This window comes from Carassius auratus, chromosome 10, assembly GCF_003368295.1.
Source record: "Carassius auratus strain Wakin chromosome 10, ASM336829v1, whole genome shotgun sequence".
NCBI classification, from domain to species: Eukaryota; Metazoa; Chordata; class Actinopteri; order Cypriniformes; family Cyprinidae; genus Carassius; species Carassius auratus.
The window spans coordinates 12801180-12828084 of NC_039252.1; the positions used below are offsets into that span (position 1 = coordinate 12801180).

Below are 26905 nucleotides of genomic sequence, written 5' to 3' on the forward strand. Positions count from 1 at the left end.
AAGCTGATACATAAGGAGTAAAACTGTTGTAAACCATGCTTAATTTATTCCACAAGTTAAAGTGTCCAGTAATGGAGGAATACATGAAAGAAATAGTACTTGCCTGATCATGTGATCTCAACATGTTGGCCACCATAAAACAGTTTTTAGGCCACTAATTTGAATCTTAATTTAATTTTAATAGAGATTTTTTACAATTACTATTCTTTTATTTGTGTGAAAAACCTTTAAGTGAGAAAAAATGAGTGAAATTTTACCAGCAGTTTGGCTGCAACACCTGCTCCAGGTTTGTGTGCCAGCAGTATCCAGCAATTCCCAACCTGCTTGAACATAGACTTTCTATGGCTCAAATTGGGTCATAGAACAGATGATACACACAACTTAGCCAAACTCATATTTTGGAGGAACACTGATTACTTTGTGCTCCAGTTGTTGCAGACTGGGGCCTACAGGGTACTGCCGCCCACTGATCCTCTACTGTAGGCTTTTCTTGAGCCGAAGAACTGTGCGCCTGGATCATAGCAGGTGTTTCTTGTGCCAGATCACTCCAGGCTGAAAGATACCATATTTTCTGAGAGTCAAGCAATTTAAAATATGAATGCGTTCGAGTGCTTTAATAGTACTGGCATTATTGCTGACCTTTTAATGCTTACAATTTAAGACATCAATGTAGGTCCATTGATGAATTAGCTTTTATTATCATATGATTTGTGTTTTGTTACCATTAATAAATAATCAAACAGTCATTGTATCCTTGTTGATCATTTAAATCATGCTTCTGGTGAGTGTTATTGATGAAACATCATTCACAGTTAGATGCTATTGATGTAACTACCTTTGTTGTGATTGGTTTCAGGTTAATGGAATCGATCTGCGAGGTGCCACTCACGAACAAGCTGCAGCTGCGCTGAAAGGAGCGGGCCAGACGGTAACCATCATCGCCCAATACCGGCCCGAGGGTAAGTGTCCGTCAGCTCCTCCTGGCCAAACATCGTCGCTGAAGGTCACATGTTTCTTACTCACGGAGCCACTCAGAGTGCAGAGGTCACCTTTAGCTGCAGGCAGGACAGAACACAACTCACCCAGACATTTTTAGGCCAAGCCCAGCCCGGTGCACACTTTATTCCTCCTGACTGTTACAGAATAGCGCATGTGCCCTTGGAGTGTTGAGGTGCCATGTTTGATAAGTGTCAGTTAGGAGGTTTGGCTGCTCTGGACTCCACTGACCCATGGAGATGGGGTCGGATGCATCAACGTAGTCTCGGATCTGAGAATGTTTTCACTGGCTCATCTTACTTAAAGGTGAAGTGTGTCATTTTTTCCATGTGACAACCCTTTCTTAGGATTCAGGAATTCTACAAAAATGTTTTTGTGGTGTCTTCAAAATATTAACCACCACAACCCTTTTCAGCAATAAAAATAACTGTTACTTGAGCATCAAATCAGTATATTATAATTATTTCTGAAGGATCATTTGACACTGAAGACTGGAGTAGTGATGCTGAAAATTTAGCTTTGCCATCACAGGAATAAAATACATCTTAACATAATTAATACATTTCGAAATAGAAAGAAGCTTGAGAACATTTGAGTTAGAATACTTTGCACTAGTGTTAGTAAAAGCAGTATGTAATATTTTTATGTTTGTCATGATGATGTATATGTTGTCCCACTTATTGCCTTTTTCAAGACTAAAAAATAGGTAGGTAATGTATATATAGAATAAAACGTGAGAATATCTTGAGTTTGTGTTAACGACAGACCTTATTTAAGACATATACCCTGATAAAAAATAAATAAATCCAGATGATGGAACTTGAAGTTCTTGAAATGCTGATTTTTTGGACTAATTCCTGCAGCACTCTGTAGGTAACATGCATTATTTTTTCCAATTCCAGCTGTCACCACTAGGAGCACCAGAAATGACACACTTTACCTTTAAATTCTATTCATATTCTTTATGATATTGGAAACGGTCACCACTAGGAGCAGCAGAAATTGCACATTTTACCTTTGAATTGTGTTCATGTTCTTTATGATATTGGAAACAGTTTATGAGGTGTGCATAGCATGAGCTGCAGGTGTGTGCTCATACAGTCTGTAATAAGGTGAGAGAGACAGATGTGGCAGCATGGTCAGGTGTGTACTGATATGTCCTCTCTTTTTTCACCCGTCAGAACTTGCCCTGTGCTCCCCACGCCGGGCCCCGCCTCCAACTGCAGGTTTGTGCCATGTGATCAGCACCTGGGTCAAGAACAGTACCACACAGACAGACTGCACAGAGCTAGATCACAACTAAAGAGTCGACCTCTAGAACTGCTGATTTTACAGTTTTACAGTTTTGCCTTCCCTTGAGGCTTGTAGGAACTCCAGGACAGTTGGAGCACTTAGATCTGAAGTTCACAGCTCAGGTTCCATCTAACTCTCTGCAGTCTGGCTGAGGAACGTGGTCTCATTCTTGCCCAGTGGCGGCTCTGACCATGGGCCTCTCATTCAGGGGAAAGGAACAGAGAGAGACCTTGCTCTCCTGATAATCCTGTGTGCATCCTGTGTTCCCCCTGCCTGCTGCCTCACTCGATAAACTCCTCGGCTCCTGTTGTGTTTGTTTTTGGCTCTAACCCACCCGTCCAGCACAGACGGCTGCTGTTCAGTACATACGCATCCAGATTTGAATCCTGGGAGACATTTTATAACATTTACATTTTTCCTTTTAGCAATTTTTGATATAAACAGACTTAGAAATTATGTACATCAGTGATAAATCATAAATATTAGATTATATTTGGGGTGATAGGATTTTTGGATGTTTTCGTTTCTTATGCCCACTAAGGCTGCATTTTTTTTATAAAAAAAAAAAGAATATTTAGTTTTTCCCAATGATAGTATCTGCATTTATACATTTAGCAGATGCTTTTTTCCGAAACTATTTACAGAAGAGGAGCAACAAAGCAACATAAAGCTGAACTTTCAACATTTCTTTTTTTTATTAAAGTTGAAAACAGTTATACTGTTTAATATTTTTGTGTAAAACATGATAGGGTTTTCAGGATTCTTTGGTAAAATAGAAAATTTTAAAGAAAAGCATTTATTTGAATCAGATAATTTTCTAACAAATAATTTTCTATTTTAGAAAAATATTGCTTTTGATAAATTTTTTGCTGAAAGTTATAATTATTATTTGCTGAATAAGTTATAAGTTATAATATTCTGGGATGTGTGTCCTGAGATCTGGAGGAAAACCACTGATATACAGTAGATGGCCTCAGAGCTAATATACATGGACCTTTTTTTTTTTTTTACTTATTTAGGTCTCTTACAGGAGCTAAATTAAGAGCTCAGGGTTCGGGTCAGCAGCCATGCTTGTCTTACTGCACTGCTCACTGTCTCCATACCTGTTTTCGCCTGCTCTTCCACCTTTGACCTTCTCTCCCAAACTACCTGCCCTGCTGAAACCAACACACCCTTACCAAAACACACACACGATTGTTGCATGTTAGTCCACTCACAGACACAGACCACTCTTGGTCTATAGCAGTTTTCAAAACTAATAGGTTTGAACTGTTTGCAAATAAAGTTTGCAGATGCAGCTTAGTATTTGTATTTAATACAATTAGCATTCATACATTTTGTTGGGACATCTGTACATGATAATGCATGTGTTTTTAAATGATAAGTAACACTACACATGATTGAGAGTCCTGTACCATTCAAAATAATAACCACCAGGCATTCTGTATGACTGACAGATGATGGTTTATTTTAGCATTCTAGCATCTTTCTGATATTACATGATCCCATATAAGCCTGCTATAATCATACTGGAGACTGATAATACATTATTTAAGATTCCTATCATTCTGAAGACTGTAGTGGAGTCTGACCAATGATTTTCAATGAAACTTCTGATACCCATCCGGGATATGTCATTGGATAAGATCTAATATAAAGCAGTTGTGTGGAAATGATGTGTGGAGTAGAGACATAGTTAAGGTGACGATCTCTGTCTGGTAGGAGGGGTGGAAGTGTTTTGGGGGAATGAATTTGGAAAGTGCATAGGGTTTCCCAGACATAAATAAGGTCTCGAGGACTGTTTTAGCAGATGGAGGAGGTGAAGATGCTTTTTTTTATTCAGATGGTGGCAAGAGACAGAGTCGTCAGAGGTTTCTAGAGCAACTCCCAGTCACTTTTGACATTCTGTTCTATTCCTGAACCAGTAACTCCCAACTTTCTCTGAGCCCCTTGCAATATTTCCTAAATTCTGGCTGAGTTGGATGATAACGTTGAACTTTTGCAGACCAAGCCTTTGTTAGGGGTATTGTGAATACACAAAAATCAATTCCCTTGGCTTTATTATTTAATTATAATGGCAATTTCCTCTGTTTGCAATATAGCCCTGCACCCACTATGTAAAACCTGTTTAGTATAGATGTTTTGTGGGTTTTCACAATAAGTTTTGCAGGCGCTTATACAAGTTTGCAATAGTCAGCATTATGAGTATTTAGTCATAGGGTCGTGGTTCCAACTAGGCTGATCTTTTTCTCCGTGGCTCAATCCAATTCCCCTGATGCTCTCAGGATCGATTCTGGGGAGGTTGAGTTCATTAAGGTGCAGGGGTAAATGCAAGCTTGCACTTTCTGCAGGGGTGTTGTGGGACTGCTGAGATGGGCTTTCCAAGGATCCTTTTCATTAGCAACTCCCCGAGTCATTGCAATACGACGGTCTCACTGTGTAGCAGCACAAAAATGTACAGAATACTGAAGACTGAAGGATTGATAATCAAGCAGCTAAGTTGACATTCTTACAGTAAGTCTGTCAAATCAAAACATGAAGCAGGCTTACTTTTGTTCCAGAAACTGTCAAGGTTTTATCTCATACATTTAATTATGATTTGACTTCCCATAGGGTTATTGACACATTAAAATTTGTATTAAAATGAACTGCATAGCATTTACTGAGACATTTACTAAACCTGAATTGCTCTTAAAGAAGGAAAATCACATAGGGAATAAGTAAAGTTCAGGGGCATGATTCAGTGAGTTTGATTTTTAAAACATGATCTTGTTGTTCATTTCTAAATTGCACCCTCTCTCTGAATATGAAATGAAAGATTCTTCCTTCTCTTTTATGTAAAAGTCTTTTTAAATTTTTTGCAGAGCCACATATGCTTTGAAAAAAAGTTTTTCATTATGACCTCAATTACAAAGGTTACACTGTATACAGTATATTCTTCAGCCAGTAGACAGAACAAGTAGAGAGAAGGTAGACAGATCATTTAACCATGGTCAGAAAGCATTTGCTAGCTTTGTGAACTGTCTCTGGGAAACATGATTACATGTGATTTTATCAGAGTGCCCTCAGGTACAGCAACACTTCCTGAACCTTGGTAATTTCACTGTAATAGGATATACACTGAAACTCATATACAGATCCACATCCACTGACAGACCATTTTCTCTTCCATAAGAGAATGAACAGATTGCAGTATTTTGTTTTTACTGTATATTTCAGCACCATTACTACAAAAAAATAAAATATAATAATCCTTTAATGATTGACCCTCAGTGCTAGCTGACTTAAATTCAAAAACCATTTACTCTCAGAATACGTTGCAGTTTTTAGCTAGCATTTTGAAACAGAGAACAATAGGATTTAAAAAGGTTTTCCATAACTAACATTTTCATTTGTGTGTGTGTGTTTGTGTGGTTCTGTTAGTGTGGCTTTCTGGTAGACAGGAGGCCACTAGTGGGGACATACTGACATCACAAACTCAACAGACAGCCAGACAGCCAATGACAGGTCAAGAACACCTGAGGGTTACTCTGTACACACACACACACACACTCACACACTTTAATAGCTTTCGAAATGTGGACATATCATACACTTATGCTCTTTTTTATATATATCAAGCTAATTAGAATTTAACTGCAAATCACTCTTTTTCTTAAACCAGTATTTGTTGTCCAATACAAGTACTGTTTTCAGAGAATGTACACTGAATTAAATACATTTTTCTTAGCACACTAGCTCATTTTCGCATATTTTCTTAGACTTGAGGAACAATAAGGACAAAAGCAAGAAAAAGTAAGCCTAATTTATGAAATATAAATAATATGTAGCTTTGAGGACATCCTCAAAGGTACATTTTGACAGAATTAGCTAACATTTGCTTATAGCCAGCTTAATAAACCCACACACATTATTACAAACAGTATAAGCTACAATGCATTTCTCATCACTGAGAATTTTTAATAAAACCTTCCTGTTTGGTGCGCCAGCAAGCCACAATATTAATGAAATCTGCTTTCTCTATAAATCTAATGTTCTTCAGATAAACCTGGTGCCATCAAAAAATCTAATGTTTGTGTGTGGAGAGAGAATGCAGTCTGCAGCTAACAGGCCATTAATCATTTAGCTGGATAACCAGAGCTCTATGAATGAGTATTTTACTCTAATATTGTGTGTCCCGCTGATTTATGACTAACCTCTGCTCTCTGCCATCTCATTCTTTCTAATGAAGCCCAAACATCTGAACAACTTCCACAGAGAATGAATCTTCTAAAGTACTATTGCTTTACTATTCTGACAGATTGTGCCACATTCATGCAAGTTCGGTTGTGTTACTAATTTAAAGGGCAACATTCAGAGAGAAGAAGATTTATAATATTTATAATCACTTTCTGACTGTTTTGTCATGGACTGTCAAAACTAATTAGCTTAACCTTCTGAGAAGTAAGTTTAGGGTCACACAAGGTTATCTCTCGTCCCCTCAGGAGTGTTTTTAATATTCCATGACTATTAACTTTTGTGCATAACTCGAATTGGACATGAATTATACATCAAATTGTGCAGCTTGTTGAGGAGAGGTGTGCTATTACGTTTCTAAGCAATCAGGCTTACAATTTTCACCTGGCGGGTGAGAAAAATGAATTGCACAGACTTTGAAGGTAGAACCTGAATCATAAGACCAGAAAATCATAGACAACCACGTATATCTTTTCAACCGCTCAAAGCAGCCTAGCAATCTCATAGCAACATACTAACAATTAGTCAGAACAACTTAGCAACTACCATTGTTTTGCACAAGTGAGCATGCATCACATTTTCTTCAGAAAACACAAAAATATAAGTTATTTATGTTGTCATTTTTGGACATATTTTGGACTGTGGGTTGTTTGGGAATATATATTTCTTTAATGGGCTGTGAGGTGGACTATTGCCAGTGTTTAGCCACTGCTTGGCTGTGATCCCAGAGGCCCTGGGGCTGAGTTTCTCTGGCTGAGCTTCTATTGGCAGATTCTCAAGAGGATACACAGTCTCTGGATTCAAACATACATGACCATCATGCCTGGGCTGCTGTTTACACACACACTCATGTATGTTTAGACCAAACCTTCACACCACTCTATCACTCTTAAAGTGTTGTCACATTTAAGGTTGCTCTGCAAAATTTTGCATGCCTTTCCAGTTTCGGTCACACTTTATTTTAAGGTCCAATTCTCACTATCAAGAAACCATTGACCACAACTTTTGGCTCAATAAATTGTTAAGTTTAGGTATTGGCGGAGATTAGGGATATAGAATATAGTCATGCAGAATAAGTGCTTTATAAGTACTAATAAATGGCCAATATGTTGACATGCTACTAGTTAATAGTGAGAACTGGTCCCTATCCTAAAGTGTTACCGAAATCTGTGCAAACAAGAGTTTCGTGTGAGGACAAAAAAGGTTCACCACATAGATTTCTTAGACCAACAGATATCAGCTTGATTTAAAAAAGTAGGTACTTTTACTCTGAGTAGTTACTTCTTTTGAGTAACGAATTTGTGAATCCTAAAATGTATGTTCTCTATAGTATCAATAGGTAACAGCCCATGACTTCTCTTTGAGCAGTGCTTGATACATACACTATACTGACAATGGACATTTTGCATACAAAATTTCACTAATCTGACCACATCTTTATACTGTCATCTTAACAATCATCTCTCACCATTGTCTTCCTATCTCAGCTATCCAGTCTGTAGATACAGTAGCATTATTTAGCTAAAAGCTTGTGCACATGTGTGACACATTACAGACGATGCTGGCTTAATTTACAGTCTCTACTTCACTGGAAATGTCACACTGCCAGTTCTGTAGCTCACACATTGTGATTGTACCTTCTGGCACAGTGATGCTCTTTTCCCCTGCTGCGGGTGGAGCTGTATTTGGCATGTTGGAGTCATTGCACAGCAGCTAATGAGACTACACAAGCTGTCCTCTATTAAGTGAAAGCATCTCACTGCAGACTGACACAAACATGTGTATGTGTATGAGTGATGCGCAAGGGCGGCTGTCTGCCTGGATGTGTCCGACTGTGTGCAAGCTAATAAGAGACCAACATTCATGACAGTAAATGCAACTATTTGTGCAAAATTAAGACATGTTTTGAATGCACTTGTTTTAACATGCACATTTGATTATATAAGCCCAGAATCTCTGAATGTATGCCCGCTGTACAGTCTTTGTCTCTAGATGTGTGGTAATCTGTCATCTCAAACAGCCTGTAATCTTCCTTGAATTTCTCAGCTTGAAATGCAGGTCTGAGACAGGCAGGGGTTGAAAGCTTTTCATCTGTCTAGAAGGTTCCTTGTTCAGTAGATCTTTGCCGCTTTTTGAGGGAAAGGTGCAATTTTTGTGAATTACAGTAGAATCTAAAAAGTGTTGGAGTTCAGAAATTTAGATTTAGCACAATGAAAGATTTATTTCCCCATTTTTTGTTACAGCAAAGACATATGACAAAATATATCTACATTTATGAAAGAATCCGTAAAGTATCACAATTTTTTACAAACGCATCACTGTTTCTTCAGGACCTGAAAATTGTAATAAATAAATTGTAGTAATATTTCATTTAAATTGTAATCATATTTCACAATAATACTGGTTTTACTATATTTCTGATCAAATTGATTGATTGGTTGCTTGATTGATTGCTAAAGTTTAGTTTATATTTTTAAATTTTGGACCGTTTTCATTTTAAAACAGTTTGAAAAGATGTAAAAGGATTGAATTTGTAGCTCTGTTGAGTTACTCTATATAATAGTAAAATACTCTGATTAATGATGTTTCTCCTTAGGAAATTCAGGGTAAACATGAAAACGAAACATTCTTCATCTGAGCTATAGAAGAGTAACCTCTTTGAGACTCTCCCTTCGCACCTGTGTAACTGTATTTTTATCCATCTGTATTTACCTTTCCATCTGACCCCCAGTCAGCTGTTAATATTCAATTGATTTCTCGGTTCACATGTGTTTATTTCACAAGCCTGCTGCTTATTTGCATGAATTCCCTTCAAATGCTTGTGGAATCCACAAGTTTTGAAGGACAGCTAAAACTGAAATATTTGCTGGATTTGTGGCATGTTTACCTTTAAGCGAGCTAATACGCTGCAGATTGAAAACACAAAGCCGACATCAAGAGAGAAAATCCAGCATGGCTTTTGATCTGGATTACTTTGGGGGAGGACTCCGCCCACTCTAGAGTCCCAGCCAATGAGAGCAGGTCTGGAGGAGAGTGTGTGTGTGTGTGTGAGAGAGAGAGAGAAGGGAGAGGAGGTGGTAGAGCGGCAGTCTTTGCTTGTGTGTAGGGAGCGGTCAATCTCTCACGTTGCTGCAGTCTGCGAGCATCCTCAAGAGTGAGAATCTCTTTTTATTCTCTCTTTCATTCATGCGTTCTTTCATTTATCCTTCAGTCCATCCTCTCTTCCAGCCCCTCACCTTTTCTGTTTCTCTGCTGTTGCTGATTCATTTATGTTCAAGTGGGAATGTATTTGCAAGCACATGTGTGTGTGTGTGTGTGTGCGCGCAAGTGTTTTAGTGTGTTTAATTTGGTTTATTTGAGGTTATATTTACATTATACTTTAGAAAAGTGCCATTTATGTTATAATTGTGCCTGATAATTGTTATTTCAGCTTTGTGTTTTCTTAAGCGACTAATTCCCTGGTGAATGGCTCTTTAATGTATGAACTTTTTTTTCATCTATGAAACATTTCTAACGATGTTCCCCCAAAAATCTCCTGAAGGTTTGTGTGCTCAGCAGTCTTTTTTCATTTGAGTGGATTTGTTCGGGATGAGTGCATCCCTCACTGCAGGATTGTTTTGGGTTCTCTACTTTATCCTCCGCCTGAGATTTGCAGCACTGTGAGACTCTTTAATCTTTTTCTCTCTCTCTCTTCCTTTCTGTCTTTTTCGCTGGAGAAGAAGAATCTCTTTGTTTCATTGTTATTGTTTAGGTAGAGCTTAGTTTCCAGAGTGATTTATATAATGCTAGCATATTTCATTGGGAGGGAATGTATGCATTTGTGAGTCAGGTCTTTTTTATGCTTTTACCGCATATCACTGATTGTATTACCATCATAATTGTCCTTAATCTTCCTCTTTCTGCCTGCAGCCTGTTGACAAAATTGACTTGTCGTTTGACCTTTGAGTTTCTGCAAGGACAGACAGGGCTCTCAAATCAGCCATATTCCTCAGGAGACCCTTTGATGACCCTCATGCTCATTTAAAACATCAGAAGCTGCTCAAATCATCTGCTTGATTAGTGGTTTATTTATTTGCATAAGATATTTTTAGACCAATTAAATTAGTTAAAACTAAATGAAAGATACTGAATAAAAAAGCAATCAGAAAAGGAGCCAAACCAGCTGTAACATGTTGCTCAGGTGTGGTAGGTGCTCTGTTGGGGCTGCCGTGCTGCTTTGGTTGGTCTAATGGTGTTCAGGCTGGGCTTTGGGGCATTGCTGAGTGCTCAGGTTCAGCACACGGTGTGTGTGTGTGTGTGTGTGTGTGTGTGCGCATTGGTCTCAGCAGAAGCCACAGCAGATGTAGTTATCTGCTGAAACAGGGCTGAGGTGTGCAGCACCAACAAACTGCCATCCCGTGCACTAGATTACCTGCTGAAAAAGTCCAGTTTTAGGAGGGCAAAAGTGTGTTTTAAAGCTCATGAGTGTCTGTGTCTTTGCCATCCTGAAAAGTACACAAAAGTGTAACAATACAAAACACTTTTAATAAAGAAAATAAAACATAGATTATTGGAGTATGTTTTGCGAGGCAATACTGTTTTGGTCTTTCTACTTTAAAAATTGATGTTTTATTTTATCCACTGTTATTTGCCAATTTAATAATTTATTCTGAATGAAAATTGTTTTTGACACCAATTTTAATGGGATTGGAAAGTTTTTTTTTTAAATGCTTTTAAACGTTTTAGTCTGTAATGCTCACTAATTATCAAGAATATAGCAATAATAGAAAAATTGTGAGACATTATAATTATAATTTAAAATAACTTTTCTATTTTAATATATACTAGTCAACATTAAACCTTTCATCAAAGTTGTCCTAAAACCTAAAACCAAAATGCATTTTTGTCTTTAAAAATTTGTTGAACTTGTTTGATCCACTTCAAAATGTATTGTATTCCTGTGAATGCAGTGAATTTTCAGCAGCCATAGTTCCATTGAGAAATCATTCTATTAAGCTGATTTTGTGCTCGAGAACCATTTTATTATCTTTAATTTTGAAAACAGTTGTTTTTACAAATATAACTTTTGAACGGATTAGGTTTTTATGAATCAGATGAAGCTATCACTATCATATTTTTGAATATCTTATTTTGGTCTTTTATTATAGCTGTGGAATGGGATCTTCATTTTTATCAAGGACACACATAAATGTAGTTTTTCTGATTTTGTGGGAGTTTGAGGCTTGAACCCTCCAAAGAAAGGCAAAACAAAACACAACAATAGAGGGTCTTAAAGTGCATAAATTAAATAATGGATTATATACAGTTAGCTGGTTATTATTTTGCAAACTGATCAATGTTGCAAGTTCTGTAGGAATCTGGGGAGATTCAGTAATAGGATCAGCCTGCATATAACAAAGACACAGAAGTGGGATGTTATCGGATCTCATACATTTGCACCAAAGAAGATACATAATATGACTTTGCCATCTCTCTCTCTCTCTCTCTCTCTCTCTCTCTCTCTCTCTCTCTCTCTCTTCTACATTACATATATTGACTGTGTGACCTTATGCTAGAAGTCATTACAGAACAGCTACTGTATCTTGTATCGATCGGAGCTGTCATCTCAGAGATTAAGACTCTACAACACCACATCCTTTCTAGACAGCATTTCTCCCGAGAGATCTTTTTATTAATTCTTTGATTTGTTTGCATGTGCTCTGTTTTGTTCTAGTGTTTTTAGGGTTGCCATTCCAGTGCTTGATGTTTGATTTAAAAAAGAATAAAAGAAGTTGCACTGTGTTTACGCTTGCTTGGTTATGTTTGTGTTTACAGAATACGGGCGTTTCGAGGCCAAGATTCATGACTTACGAGAGCAGATGATGAACCACAGCATGAGTTCTGGATCCGGATCCCTCAGAACCAATCAAAAACGCTCACTCTATGTCAGGTAGACCTCATCTATTTAAACTTATAGTACTGCAAGAATTAATTTTCTTTGTGCTTTTCATGTTTTTCACTAAATGATTCTAAACAGCTTTAGAAATTCCATACCCCTATGGCAATTTCTTTTTTTAAGCAAAAGCTAGAGAAGATTTATGCTTGAAACATAAAAATAAATACATTTTAAATAGATGTCTATTTTATCTAACACCATTTAGCTTATCAAGACAGTTTATCTTGTTTACATATTTTTAATGAAAAACAAGAAAAACAGAAGATCTTTTTTTTTTTTTGGTTGCGAATGACTTGGAATGAATATTTCTGTCATCACAGATGGGATACTGATATCCCAGAAGCCCCTGATCATGTAAACTTGCTGTTAACTGTCTTTCCATGACACTCTTGTTAAGTGGGAATGATGTTGGATTGATGTTAACATGAGTGTGGCCTCTCTGGGAAATGAGACATTTCTAGCCTGGAGCGAGTTGTTTGTTATACACACAAGCACACATGCACACACTTCAGGGGTTTGTGTGTGAACCAGCAGGGTATCTGAGTGAGTGAGTCAGAATTCATCAGTGTCCACTATGCCTTTACACATGTGCGGTCTGATCCTAGGTCAGCCAGAATTGGGGGTCATACTGTTTTACATGATATTTACAAGAGCCATTGATATTTAAAATCCGTAGGAAAGCGGCAATAGTGTGATCCATTATAAGATACTCCAAGAAACCTCTCTTTGTAAATCTCTTCTCTGTTCTTAAAGGGATAGTTCACTCAAAAATGAAAATTCTGTCATTAATTACTCAGCCTCGTGTCATTCCAAAACCGTAAGACCAATTAATTTGGAACAAAAGTTAAAATATTTTTGATGAAATCCAAGTGCTTTCTGACCCTCCATAGAAAGCAATGCAACTACCACAAGGCCTTGAAAGGTAGTAAGGACATCATTAAAATATTCCATGTAACATTAGTGGTTCAACCTTAATTTTATGAAGCTATAAGAATACTTTTTTGTGCACAAAGAAAACAAAAATAATGTATTCTCTTCCGATGCACGTTCACTGATTATTTTAGTATTTGTATTTAATAGATAATATGTATTTAGTATTTAATAGTATCATGTAATGTATACATCGAATTAAACAAAAATTCGATGTATAATTTTACATCAAATTATTTTTTTATCTATTATTAAAAAAATAATATATTTGATATTTAATAAAAAAAAATGGTTTTAAATAAAGAATCAACAGAATAGTTTGATCCCATTTCCAGAGGCTACTTAATATTTGTAAATATTTTCAAGAAATTATGAAGAAAAACATTAAAATCATGAGACCTACATAATATATTCTAACCTCCAGGTTTACTCCAAGTGTCCCATGTGACAGCATTGTTTGGCTACTCTTCTGAACAGCTATTATGATTCTCCCAGATATGTTTCCCAATGCAATCAGCAGGACAGTTCCTCATTAGCTGGTAGCAACATAAAGCTGTGGATTTCTGATTTGGCTTTATTATTGTGTGTGAGGTGGAAAATTTCAGCAGAACCAGCACACCTGTGGAGATCCATTGTGATTTATAGCCCTCCTGTCAGCAATTATACATATACACACCTCCTCTCCTCATGATGTACAGCATGCATGGCTTTCACAGCATTAAAAGATGCTCAAGAACTCCTTGCAGCTGCAGTCCAATGCCGCAGGCCCCTCTGTGGGTGCTAGATAATTGTACTGTGCCATAGCCAGTCCACAGAGCTGGGACAAAAGCTGAGACAAAGAAAATCAAACATTATAGGGAGTCATTTACAGTATATGCTGCAGAGCACATCTCACTAAAGTCACAGTTTTGTTAAGTTTATGATTATACTGATGCTTGTCTTAGAAGATTTTGAATTTCCCTTCTCATCAAGGTATTTGCTTTAAAGCCATGAGCACACAGTAACAGAAAAAAGTATGTGGACTCCTAGGTTTCTGCATAATATTTGATCGACTAGACTCAATAACAGGAAAAAAACAGTCAAACGGCAAAAAAGTCTTGTGTTTTGGTACAAGAACTTTAAGTGGACATGTCATAGACTAATATAAGTGTATCTCAGGAAAAGAAACTTGAATATAAATATACAGTATGGCCCCTGCGGTATACTGTACTTTAAGAATTCTGCAGTTGAGGAAGGAGATGGCTGTGAGGCAGGAGTTTCCAAACTCTGCTCTGTATGTAGAGGGAAACAGAAAATTATGACAAAAGTATGATTTCCTTTTTGCCTCCTCTGAGTTCTGGTGAGATGAATGCAGAGGTGTGATCGCTGTTGGCTGCGAACTATGAATAGAAAGCACACGTCAATGTAGAAAGCAATGCATACACAACTCCATTCACACACTGACTCAGTTAGGATAGGATATGAGTCAGTTATTGAGTGATTTTCCTCAATCAGCATGTTTCAGTGTTTCTGTCACAATGAATCAACATCACAATTTCTTAACGCGGAAGCATGCGTCTGTGTTTTGTGTGTGTGCACTGCTTATTTACCTCCTCGAAGCATTCTCTGTGTCTCTCTCTCGTTCTGCGGTAGCATTTACATGTAACCATAACAACCCCCTTCCTCTGTGTGATTGGAGAAAGAAATATACATCTTTTTATCCTGCTTATTATGCAGGAAAGTCCAGAGTGTGTGCAATTTGTCCAGTGCAAATGTAAATTTCAGAATATAAATTGCAAAGATGTCTGGTTTTATCATTTATGTTGTGTCTAGGGACTGCGACAGGGAGAGAGCACACTTTTTCACTTATTTTCTTACAATCCCGTGAATATTGATATCATGTTTGTGTTTTTAGTTTGATTTTCCAGATATGGACCTTGATGGTTTTGGCCAGCAACCCATTCCCCCCACACCCCCACCCCCTCAACAGCAACTTTTCACTAACAAGCACCTCTCACATTTTCATCACAAATTGTAAAAATGTAGTAATCACATACAATCTTCAGTTGCTGTAATGCATGTAATTCATTCTTGCAAATGTCAGCCCGGGTCCTGTTATTTCACTAGCCCAGGCTCTTATCGCTATGAGGCCGCTGATCTACACATACAGATTCCACTCCGCTTTACTCTCAGGAGGCTTTTAAACGCCACATTTCTCTGTAACAAGAAAAAGCACCACATTATCTGCACCTTTGCCAGCACTTTGACACTTTCTTCTAGTTTGCATGTTATAGATGTATTGCTTTTTTCCCCCTTTTGCCATGCTGATGGTTTCAGCTTTTATCTTACTGCTTAGAAAATACTACACTCATTTTTTTCCAAGGACTGAGGCAGCACTCACTCTTAACAAATTATGTTACAGACATTTGCTGTAGTGGAAAAATGCTGTCCACCCATGATGTTCCCTTTTCTGCTGAGCACTGTATATTACACACATACTGTACCTGTACCGTTTCTCTTGCAGTTGCACAGGGATTCAGCCCTGCAGCTCTACTGCAAGACCCACACAATAAATCACAAGAACAACTCTCTCAGGGGTGAATTCGCTAAAGAGTTTTGGCAATTTTGCATGCAGTATTTCAGTGCAAGAAAAACCTGCCCTTAGCCAGACTTAAACTGGTGTTGTTATTGTTAACTGAACTGGTTATAAATCGTTTCACGAACAGAAAAAAAAAAAATATATAATTATAAAAAAAAAACTACATTTAGAATTGTAATTTAATAATTAAATTCAAGTACTAAAATTTCTACATAAGTGTATATATAGCTAACTAAAATAATGAATACAAATTCCAAAAACAGATATAAAAATGCAAAAATAAAATGTTTATATACAAGTTCATTTAAAATATTAATAAATGTCATAATTGTATATAAATAATGCTATAAGCTACTGCTTTTGCAATACATAATGTTTGCAGATTAGTTCTTTCATCTAGTAGTGTATAAATCTCGTTCCTAGGTATCGGCTGAATGCTTTAGAGACAAGAATATGTTGTTTATTATCATAAGGGCACATAATGCCTGCAGAGGGGAGAGAGAGCATTATTCAATATGTGTCATATGACAGTAAATTTGAGTTTTTGTCAGCAGCCTGCTCTAGCACATGCTGTTTTTTGGAAGTGTCTTGAGAAGCATCACTGCCATAATGATGCCATGGAGAAATGAATTCAAAGTAATAAGCTGAGAACCTGCCAGCTTACAAAATATTATTTATCTCAACTGTACAGTAGCTTGCAGTTTCCATAACAACCTTAACGTCTTCATTGGCCGATGAGAGGGAACATGTGCTTTTTTCCCCTAGGCATGTGTTCCAATGTTTTGTTTATTTTATCCTTTAATGAAAAAAAGGTTAATGAGGACATTGAAGACAACACTTTATTTGTATATAGTATGGTGGATCATTTCTTTTTGCACGCAGAATGGTTTGTAAAGGATCTGTAATGGTAACTTATGAACATTAGGGCAGTATATTATTGCTTGGTTTATAAATAATGTTGTACCGAAGTGACCCAAATGGAACATAATTTTTAGAGAGTTTTCTGCTCAAATTAAGCTGGAAGTGCAGATATTGTCTTAATATCGTGTTTGTTGTGAAATAATACATGCTTGTGAAATTACGTCTATGAGATTGAATGTTTCTTTCAGTAGAGCAGCATATGTGCCAGTCATTACGTGCAACCCATTCATTTTGTCATACAGGTACTGTATCTGCTCACAGCAGTGCAGTATGGGTAGCTTGTGATTGATTTCATCCTTGAGATAATATTGATCACAAACACAATATACAGAGAAAATATTCATTTTCAGTTTGTTATATGTTTTATGTATGTTTTGTATGTTTTTACTTTAAATGTTTTTACATTTAACTTGTTTTTGGAATTTTTAATCAAGCCTGTGTATTTACTTCCATTGATGAACTATAAACTGTTATACTTATAACCATGTGTACACACACTCCATATAGCCCCTATTTTACAAATAATAATGTCAGGAGATGGTGTGAAAAAACATATCTCCAGAGGAGAAACAATAATGTACAGTATATGTAAGATAATGTGTTTTTTGAACCTTAAAACACATCAACACATTACACCAAATACACCAAATAATGTTATTTTAAACAACGTCACATTATTTATTTTAAGATATATACATGAACACTTGATTTTCATCCTTTATTTATTAAATTACATCATTAGCCCCTTCATTGATTTTAGGCCGGTTTTGTGTTGTCTACATCTCATTTGTTGCATCTGCATCATAGGCTTCCTTTCCAAAACAGATGCGTTGTCATGGTTACACAAGGCAATATAGAGCAGAGGTAATGTGCATGCTGGCAGTAAACAGAGAAGATGCGGCTAGTGTATTTTGTTTGTTTGTTTTGTTCCCCAATCTCTCACACTTTTATTCAGGAGAGCCTCTTCTTATATGAGAGCTTTTATCGGGGCTGAATATGCAGAAGTGCTGTTTCGTGTGTGGTGTCATGGCAGCATTTTAGGAACAGCTTGTTCTAAAACGATAAATGTCTTTAATAGATGCCTGCTTTTGTTGTTATCGGACATCCACCTATTCATTGTGTTAACATTTACATCAAGGGGTCAAAGTTTGGTTTACTTTGGCTTGCTTACCCACCGATTGCCTTGATTGTGCAGTTTTTGTAAAGTATTTGCCATTAGGAGGTGGGTGCCATACAGTGGGCCTCCTTGGTTTTCACCCAAACAGATTTAGAAATCGTTTAGACAATAGAAAGAAACATGCAGAAAAGCAGTAACTCTGATTTGGCTTATCGCAGGTCTGCATTGAAGCATTTCAGCGAGGCTTGCAGTGACTAAATGTACCTGGAGGAAGGAGTTTAATGGGCTTTATTGCTGTTATCACTTGTATTGTGTACTCAGTGAGCAGGCCTATAGGAGACCGTGGCAGCCTGTCTGTTCTTTTGTGTGCAGATGTGTCTGAGCTATAGTGCTTCCTTTTACGTTGTTACACCGCTTGATCATCCACGCTGCCCTGCTGGAGGCAGATAACAGTGAAAACAGCATGGTTTTAAAACTGGAGCAGGCCAAATTTTGAGAATAGTTCAAAAATAAAACAAAACGGCTATTACTTTACCTGGTTATTTTTTGAAGTGCATACTAAAGCTCAGTGGGAGACTCCAGTCCACATGCTTCCCTCAAACAGTTCAGGTTTAAACTCTTCTTTTCATTTGGTCTTTGTGTCTACATCATCAAGTGTAAAATCTGTTCCGTAAATAGACTGTTTGTGTCTCTTTCTAAGGATGAGTACATGAATCATGGTTATTCTTGAAACGCTAGCCTGTTTCTCTTGATAGCACTCCTCCATATGAGGATGAATGAGAGTTTTCTTCTGTCGCCACATAGTGATTCACCCACTTCAGATGGCAGGAGTGCGTAGTAAACGGCGATTGCCTTTGAAATGGCTTTGCATTCCTGATCTGGGCTTCTCACTTACTGGAGGTTTTCTATTGTGTGAAAGAGCTGAGATCCCTCAGACAAAATGATGTGAAATATATCATATTCATATATTTTGATGTTTGCAGCATTTGAAAAAGATCTGATTTCCTTGTTTACACTGTCAACCAAGTTTAGGGTCAGCAAGACTTTGTTTTTCAAAGAAAGTCTCTTATTCCCAGCAAGGCTGCATTTATTTGATTAAAAATACAATAAAAACAGTAGTATTGTGAAATAATATCACAATTTTAAAAACTATTTATTCCTGTGATGCAAAGCCGAATGTTCAGCAGCCATTTCTTCAGTGTCCCACATTCTTCAGAAATATTTCTATATTTCTAATTTGATGCTCAAGAAGCATTTCTTATTATTATTAATGCTGAAGTCAGTTCTGATGCTTAAGATTTTTATGGAAAAGATGACAATTTTTTTTTCAGGATCCTTCACTTTTTTTTTTATAAAAAAGTATTTACTGTCAGGTTTGCTCAATTGAATACATCCTTTAGTATAATTAACATATTCTTCTATAAATCGATATTATGTGATTTTATGTCTGTTGTTTATAATATTTACATATTCTTAGTATTTGCAGTTTTATGTTTTTACTTGTACTTCTATTCTTTAGCAGAGAAGAGACAGGAAATGATAGGTAGAAAAGTCCAAATATAATAATGTGATGTTGGCTGTAATATAATGTGACGCAACCCCTTAAGTAGAGGCAGCTGCTTATAAATTTAAAAAGCACTGGAATGTAACATTCTGTTCTTTTTTAACCAATCATATCCCCATCATACCATCACAAACACACTCAGTTATGAGGAGTGTGTGCTACTCTATAATATGTGCTGACCGTGGCTAGGGGCACTTCTTGTACCCTTCACAGCTGTATCTGCACATTTCACATATGCTGCTTTGCAACGTGTCAGCCATTACTGCCAATTCAAGACAGTTTTAGTGACAGACGGATGCGAAATGTTGCGTGAATGTGTCAGGTCTGTAAAACTGACATTGTGTGCATGTGTGTGCGTCTCTCTCTCTCCCTCTCATTCTCTGCAGGGCTCTGTTTGACTATGAAAGGGCGAAGGATAGTGGGCTGCCCAGTCAGGGGCTCAGTTTCCGATATGGAGACATTCTCCATGTCATCAATGCATCTGATGATGAGTGGTGGCAGGCCAGGAGAGTGACGCCTGAAGGGGACAGTGAGGAGATGGGCGTCATCCCCAGCAAGAGGAGGTGAGTTTCATGCTGAATCACAGACTGAACCTGTAACCAGTGCATGTTTAGTACCACCTTTGAAGTGTTTTGTGCTGCCTTTAGTAACTTAATAACCACAAACCACAGCTAACCTTACCTTTTTAATAAGAGTTGTCCGTAAATGAAAAAATACAGTCAAATTAATTGATATGCCAAGTTATCAGATTCATCTCAATAATTGCATATATTAAGTTAGTACAGCCACCTAAATTATGTTCATTAATTCTTAAAAAAAGTAACACGAGTGACCCCGTTTTTTTAAGGTAGATTGTCTTGTTAATATTTTCGCTCTACTGTATTTTTCATACAATTAATTGTACTAAATGTGACAGCCTTAGTTCTAATCGTTCCCCTACTGCCTTATATTTACGTTTGCTCTTCAAAGGGAACATAAGATGGAAAACAGAATTTTCTTTCTTAGTTGAGTACACCATGTGAATAATAAGCAGCAAAAATGGGTCATTTATTAATATTAACCATTCACATTCTTGTCTTTTAATTCCTAATCTGTATCTACAGAAAGAAGTCTTATATGTAAAGCAGCAACATTCTGTTTGATTTGACATATCAGGGTAAAAAAAAAAAAGGTCATGTCAAACAAAATAAAAAATAAATAAAAACATTTTTTTTTTCCTTAAGTTCACCAAGGCTGCATTTCTTTAATCAAAATGATAGAAAATATATATAATATTGTGATTTTGCAATTTTTTAAAAATAGCAGTTTTATATTTACAAATATTTTAATATATGTAATTTATTTCTGTGATATTAATTCAGTAATTACTCCAGTCTTTAAGTGTCTCATGATTCTTCAAAAATCATTCTGTTATGCTGATTTGGAGCTTGAGAAACAATTCTTAGTATTATTTGTAGAAAACAAACACAAACGTTTGTGCTGCATATTATTTTTGTGCTAACCGGAGAAATGTAGTATACGTACATTTGTGTAGAACGTTTCACTGACTTTGTCTCTATTACTGTGGCAGGGTGGAGAGAAAAGAGAGAGCTCGTCTGAAGACGGTTAAATTCAATGCAAAACCCGGTAGCCTTGATTCTAAAGGGGTAAGTGTTCTATTTGTTGAGTGATTGTCTTTAAAATGGTTTTATCAGTGCCAACATCCCGAATTCTGTTCGCCCAGGTTTTCAGGTGTTAGCAGGAAGGGTCCAATGATTTGATGACAGTTTAGACACAGTTCTTCACTCATCCGGTGTAATATCTGTCTGTCTCTTCCCTTTTCTTCAGTCTGTCCGGATTAGTTTCTGTCGTGCCCTGTCATCTTGAATTTATTTTCCCATTTGAAGTTGTGCTGGTGGGTCATTGAGTCAGTCAGTCAGAGTGAAAGTGTGTGTGTGTGTGTGTGTGTGTGTGTGAGACTCTGTTCTTCTGCCGCAGTGTGACAGCTCACTCTGAGCTCTTAGCCTCAGTACTGCAGCGAAGCGCACAGAAGCAGCCTCAATATTACATTTGTAAATAAATGCGTCCCCTAATGCGTCTTTTATTAGATCAGTATTGTAAGGTCATCCGTAGTAAATATTTCTTGTGTTTGTGTTTGAGAGGTGAACTGAATAAAACCGAAGGATATAGGGTATATTTTTAGTCCGGCACACAAGCGCAGCGCTGTTCAGATTTTTAGCCTTATGATTCCCGCTAGTATCCATAGCAACATTGCAGCCGGGCCTGCAAATTTTCCTTGCTTCTTGTCTTTTTTTTTCTTTCATTTTTTCTCTCCCTCTGTCTTTTGAAGATGGGAGAGGGGTGGGGGTGTTGGCACTGATGGATTACTTGAGGATTTTGTTGTGTGCTTTTGTCTCGTGTTAAGATGCACCAAATTGTATATGTATCATTTCAGGTTTATTGCTCATAGGATTTCAGTGTCGATTGAAAATGCTTTGATTGTAGGATTGTTTATGTGCATTATAATAGAGAGGATTAGCATAGGTTTGAATATTCCCTTTAATCAGGGGTGCTATTTGTTTCATTCATACACTGCAAAAATATTAAAATAGACAACAACAAAAAACACACACACAAATATATACACAAAAACACTCAAATTAAAGATTTATTTTATTGCTAAACAATTATCTGTGAATCCAATTAAGAAATGTCAGGGTTATATCTTACCCCAAGATCATAAGAAAACATATTTATTTTGTTAACATTTAAAGACATATAAGCCTATTTTTAGAACCACTGATATTCTTGATAATTAAGCATAAAAATTCAGATTTTCATTATTGTTACTTTTCATTTCTGGATACAGTGATTATTTTTTATTAAAGCATTTATTAAATGCAGTCAAATTAAACAAACACTACAACATTATTTACATAAAAACCTAAACCCGAAAATTCAACTTGTTTTTTGTTTCCTGTATGGTTTTGCATTACAGAAATAAGTGTTGGATGGAAAGTAATTTCGATAACATTTGATAATGTAAAAAAAAAGTATATATATGGTCCTTAAGTTAAGGAATGGTCCTTAAATGGGCTTGCTTTAATATAATTTATATTCATATAATTTTGTATCTTTTTTTTTCTTTTAATTTTGAGATAAAAGATAATCTGGACATATTCTAGTCTGGTTTCACCATCACAGATTGTAGTTTATCATGAAAATTACATTCATATCAAGCAGCGTATTGACCCCAGGTTCACCAAATCAGTTAGAAAATCACTTTTAAAATCACTTCAGTCATGTACATGTTACCTCATTTATTTTTCTTTGCAATTCATAACCTTTTTATTTCATTATAATACTACACACAAGCAGCACAGATTTTGCCCATTTGATCAGCATGGCACCTGTCCTGCATGCTTGTTTTTTAATATGAGTATTTTACTTTATTTATTTTTTGAGTCCCATTTGCCTTTGCATGGCACTAAACTAGCTTCAGTTGGTCTTTTGTTTCTCATTGTTTACCTCCCTTGTATGTCTGTTCCTAATGATCATGTTTTAATTTGAATATGTTTGAGCTGTCTGAAAACAGCTCAGGTGCTGTGACGTCATGGACAGCAGGGTCTGGATCAGTCTTCACAAACAAACAAAGATCACCTATTCAGAATCATCCAAGCGCTTTCGGTTCGAGTCCAAAATACTGCAATTAGCATATTTAATATGAGTGAATGATCCTGCCAATAAGAAACAACTGGTTGTTTCCTAGCTGCTGTCCCTCGCGTCCAGCTCCGGTCGTTGTGTTGTTTTTGTCAGCATGATTGTGACAGCGTTTAGAGCCCCCTGTTTGCACCATGCTCTCTCTCCGCACAGTCATTCAGTGAAAAACGTAGAAAGAACTTCATCTTTTCGCGCAAGTTCCCTTTCTACAAGAACAAGGACGCCGACGAGCAAGACGGCAGTGACTCGGAACGTAAGTAGCCACAAACGCACGTGCACTCTCACACGAAGGTGCATAAAAACAGCACACGCTCACACAAACGCATCCTCGGGGAAGGTTGAGAGGTCTAGGTGTGTGTAGGTAGCTCCAGGAAGCCCATGTCCTCCTTCTTCTACTGCCCGCCCCACCAACAACCTTACTGTCTCTCTCTTCCTCTGTCTCTCTGTCTCCCATCCTCTTTCATTCTCTCTCTTCACCCCCCTTCGCCTCTCTGATCGGCTGTGTGGTGTAGGACATCTCTGGAATAGGGGAGGACGGGTACGGAGCAAAGACACTGAGTAAGTGTGTTAAGGAATGGACCCAATACCCCTCTCCCAAGCACATATGTAACATTTCAGTTGAGAATCTTTCTTTTCTTTTCTGTTGCGTCGTCCTAGCCGTCTCCAACAGCCACAGGCCTGTCTGCATGTCAGAATACTAATGTGCATTGGTCCACAGGATGTAATGTTGTAGGGATTCCTGCATTCCATCCTTAGGTTTATGTGGTAGCTAAAATGGTGCATGAACACAATGTGTCAGAATAGTGTTGTTTGTTTAGTTTGTATGTCGAGAATGTTGTGCTATTTTCTATGTAAGCTTGTTCCTGCCACAGGATAACAAAAAAATCAAAAAGGTAACTGTGACTTTTTATCTTACAATTCTAACAATCCTGAGAGAGAAAAAAAACAGAACTACGAGATGTAAACTCAAAATTCAGAAAAAAAGGCATTTAGGGATGGTTAAATAATAAATACTGATTATCAGACATGATTCAGAACAAATTCAGAATATATAGTTCTGCTTATGGCTATCTAGGCTAGGTTACAATCTAGTCTTTTGTGTTTGTCTTTTATGGTGTCTCTGCAGTGCTGTCCCAAATGTTGTCTTGTGTTTTAACAGTGTTTTTATGTTCTCATCAGGAACATTTAGCCAACAATTATTGAAAGGGAATACAGATCAGTCAAACTGAATATTTAACACTATTCTCAGTGAATGAATATGTAATTGTGCCAAGAGACAATGCGTAGAGAGGGAAAGCTGAAAACAAGCCAATATATAAAATCAAAATAAAGGATATTTATTTTGTATTTATCTCTCTTCCTCGGTACTGGGTCCCTAATTTAATCTCCTTTGTCTCATTTTATTTTATGCTTGAAACTCAAGTCTAATTTTGTCCAATACAACCAACTTAGACCGTCAAAATGTATTACGAGCCCCTCATAATAATCTTCAACCCCCTTGAAAACTAGGACGCACTGCTACAAGAAAAAGTTACTGAGTAACCTGCTGAACTCAGGTCAGTTTAGTTGGAGATATAGTACACCAGCTCCAGAACGTTAGCTGTCAGGTTTTATGCTCATCTCGCGAGTGGCAGGTTCCCAGACTGAGTGTGAATTCAGATCTCTGGATGAGCTTGTCACTTTGGACAGATTAGGTTTTGCTGTGTAATTGTCATATTGCATGATGCTCTTCTAGACAGCCATCGTCAACATAATGAAAGATGACTTGTTTGTTTCGCGTTTGGCCGGTAAACAGGATTTGTGGTTTTTATTAAATTTATTTTGGAAATGGACTCACTTGATAACACACTGATGAAAAATGATAGCTGCTGTCAGAAAGAATCATTTGCAGTCTGTTTGCTATAACATGCAGAAAGATACAAGTTTTAACCATAAACATTTCAGGTACACTACTGTTATATATTACTAATTTTTCATGAACGAAGCAAGGATGCATTAAATTGATTAAAGGTTACTGTAACAACATTTCTAATATTACATTTCTAATTCTCTGGTTTCTGTTTACCTGAGAATGTTGGGGAAAATGTATTATCGTTTCAACAAAATGATTAAGGAGCACTGTCAATAAGAAGTGTCTCTAGAGCACCAAATCAGAATGATTGCTGAAATATTATTTGACACTGAAGACTTAAAGTAATGGCTTCTAAAAATTCATCTTTGCATCACAGAAACAATTTTAAAGTTTATTTAATATTCATATTTTACAATATTTCTGTTTTACTGTGTTTTTGATCAAATAAATGCAGCCTTGATGAGCATAAGAGCATAAGTATCCTAAAAAACAATTACTGATAAGGATATTATGCATGACCAGCTATGTGAGAATCATTTTTCAACAATATTTTCATTTGAGTCTGGTGCTAACAATATAGATCCACTCCAATAAGCATAAAATTTGAAAATGTTAAATAATAGTTAAAATATATATTTTTTTTATTCTACATTTTATTCACACTATAAACGTTTTTCTCACCTCACCTGCTTGAATTGGATCAGTAATACTATAAACATGCAGTGTTTCCTTTAGAATGTGGCCAAACAAGAAATATAAGGAGGCAGCAAAATTAAATTGCCTACCTTTTCAAACAGCTTTTTTGTTGTGAGTCTGCATTTGATGCCTTAAAATTCTGCCTCTGTGGGCAGCTCGTTGGTGAACAGAGCTTCAGAGTGTGCTTTGTTTTTGTAAGGCTTTAAATGGACATAATCCATTTTGTTTATGGCAATAGCTACACAGATAGAGGCCATCTAACATTTCCACAGGTTCTAAATTGTTCTGGTTAAGAGCGGAGCACTAAACAAAACTGATTCATGTGTGATTCATTCTCTGTAGTTTCATGTTACCACTGCCAGTGAGGAAAATGGAAGCTCTGGCTCAGAATAACATGCAATCCTATCTGGGTTTGAATCGATGGATAATAACCATATTGTGTTCCTGCGGCAGCCTGCTTCTGTTCGTCCCAGGGCTAAAAATAAACTCCTCTGGCTCTCAAAGTTCCTCTGTGCGCAGGCAACCACACAACTAGCGTCACTTTGGACTTGTGTTTCCATAATTGGACTATTATATTCAATTAGTATTGCCACTGTCTGAAACTCCAGCCTCATCCTTGATTAAATTGCATTCTGTTGTCCATCATTGTCCCAAATCCTTTCTGACGTTCCCTTTAATCTCCCAAATGAGCGCTAACAAAATTTTGCCACTGTTTTTCATTTTTCTCTTCTTTAATACAAACGTCCTTGTCAACAAGTACGTAATGACATTACATGCTCAGTAACTCATTTACACATCCACTTCAGCTGTGCTCTGAGATGAGAGACCTTGGTGAAGGGCGCGCCAAATGTGGCCATCACGATCGCCGGCATTCTGCAAAAAGCAAGCTGAGTCCTACCATAAGCACCCACCCCGCTGAGTATGTTTTTCTGTTCTGTTTCCAGGGAGTCAAGAGGAACTGATCCTCTCGTATGAGCCCGTCATCAGACAAGAGAGTAAGTGCCTCTCCATGGTCTCTCTTGTTTGAACTGTATGACGTTCACAGTAAGTGGAAATAGATTACGTGATTGGTGTACAATTTGAGTTTC

At 37.0% G+C, this 26905-nt stretch overlaps 1 protein-coding gene across 25 annotated transcripts in view; it reads left to right on the top strand.

The window, feature by feature from the left end:
* The window catches only part of dlg2 (discs, large homolog 2 (Drosophila)), a 191930-nt gene that overhangs the window by 159583 nt on the left and 5442 nt on the right, over positions 1-26905 (top strand). For 16 of the 25 annotated variants that reach the window (XM_026273740.1, XM_026273741.1, XM_026273747.1 and 13 more), the window contains 7 exons: positions 857-959; positions 2178-2222; positions 12340-12454; positions 19957-20133; positions 21141-21216; positions 23423-23522; positions 26762-26812. In XM_026273740.1, the coding sequence (XP_026129525.1) occupies positions 857-959; positions 2178-2222; positions 12340-12454; positions 19957-20133; positions 21141-21216; positions 23423-23522; positions 26762-26812 (667 nt within the window). Of the gene's footprint in view, positions 1-856; positions 960-2177; positions 2223-12339; positions 12455-19956; positions 20134-21140; positions 21217-23422; positions 23828-26761; positions 26813-26905 lie in introns of those variants that run through there. The other 9 variants (XM_026273742.1, XM_026273764.1, XM_026273750.1 and 6 more) reach the window with 4 other exon arrangements.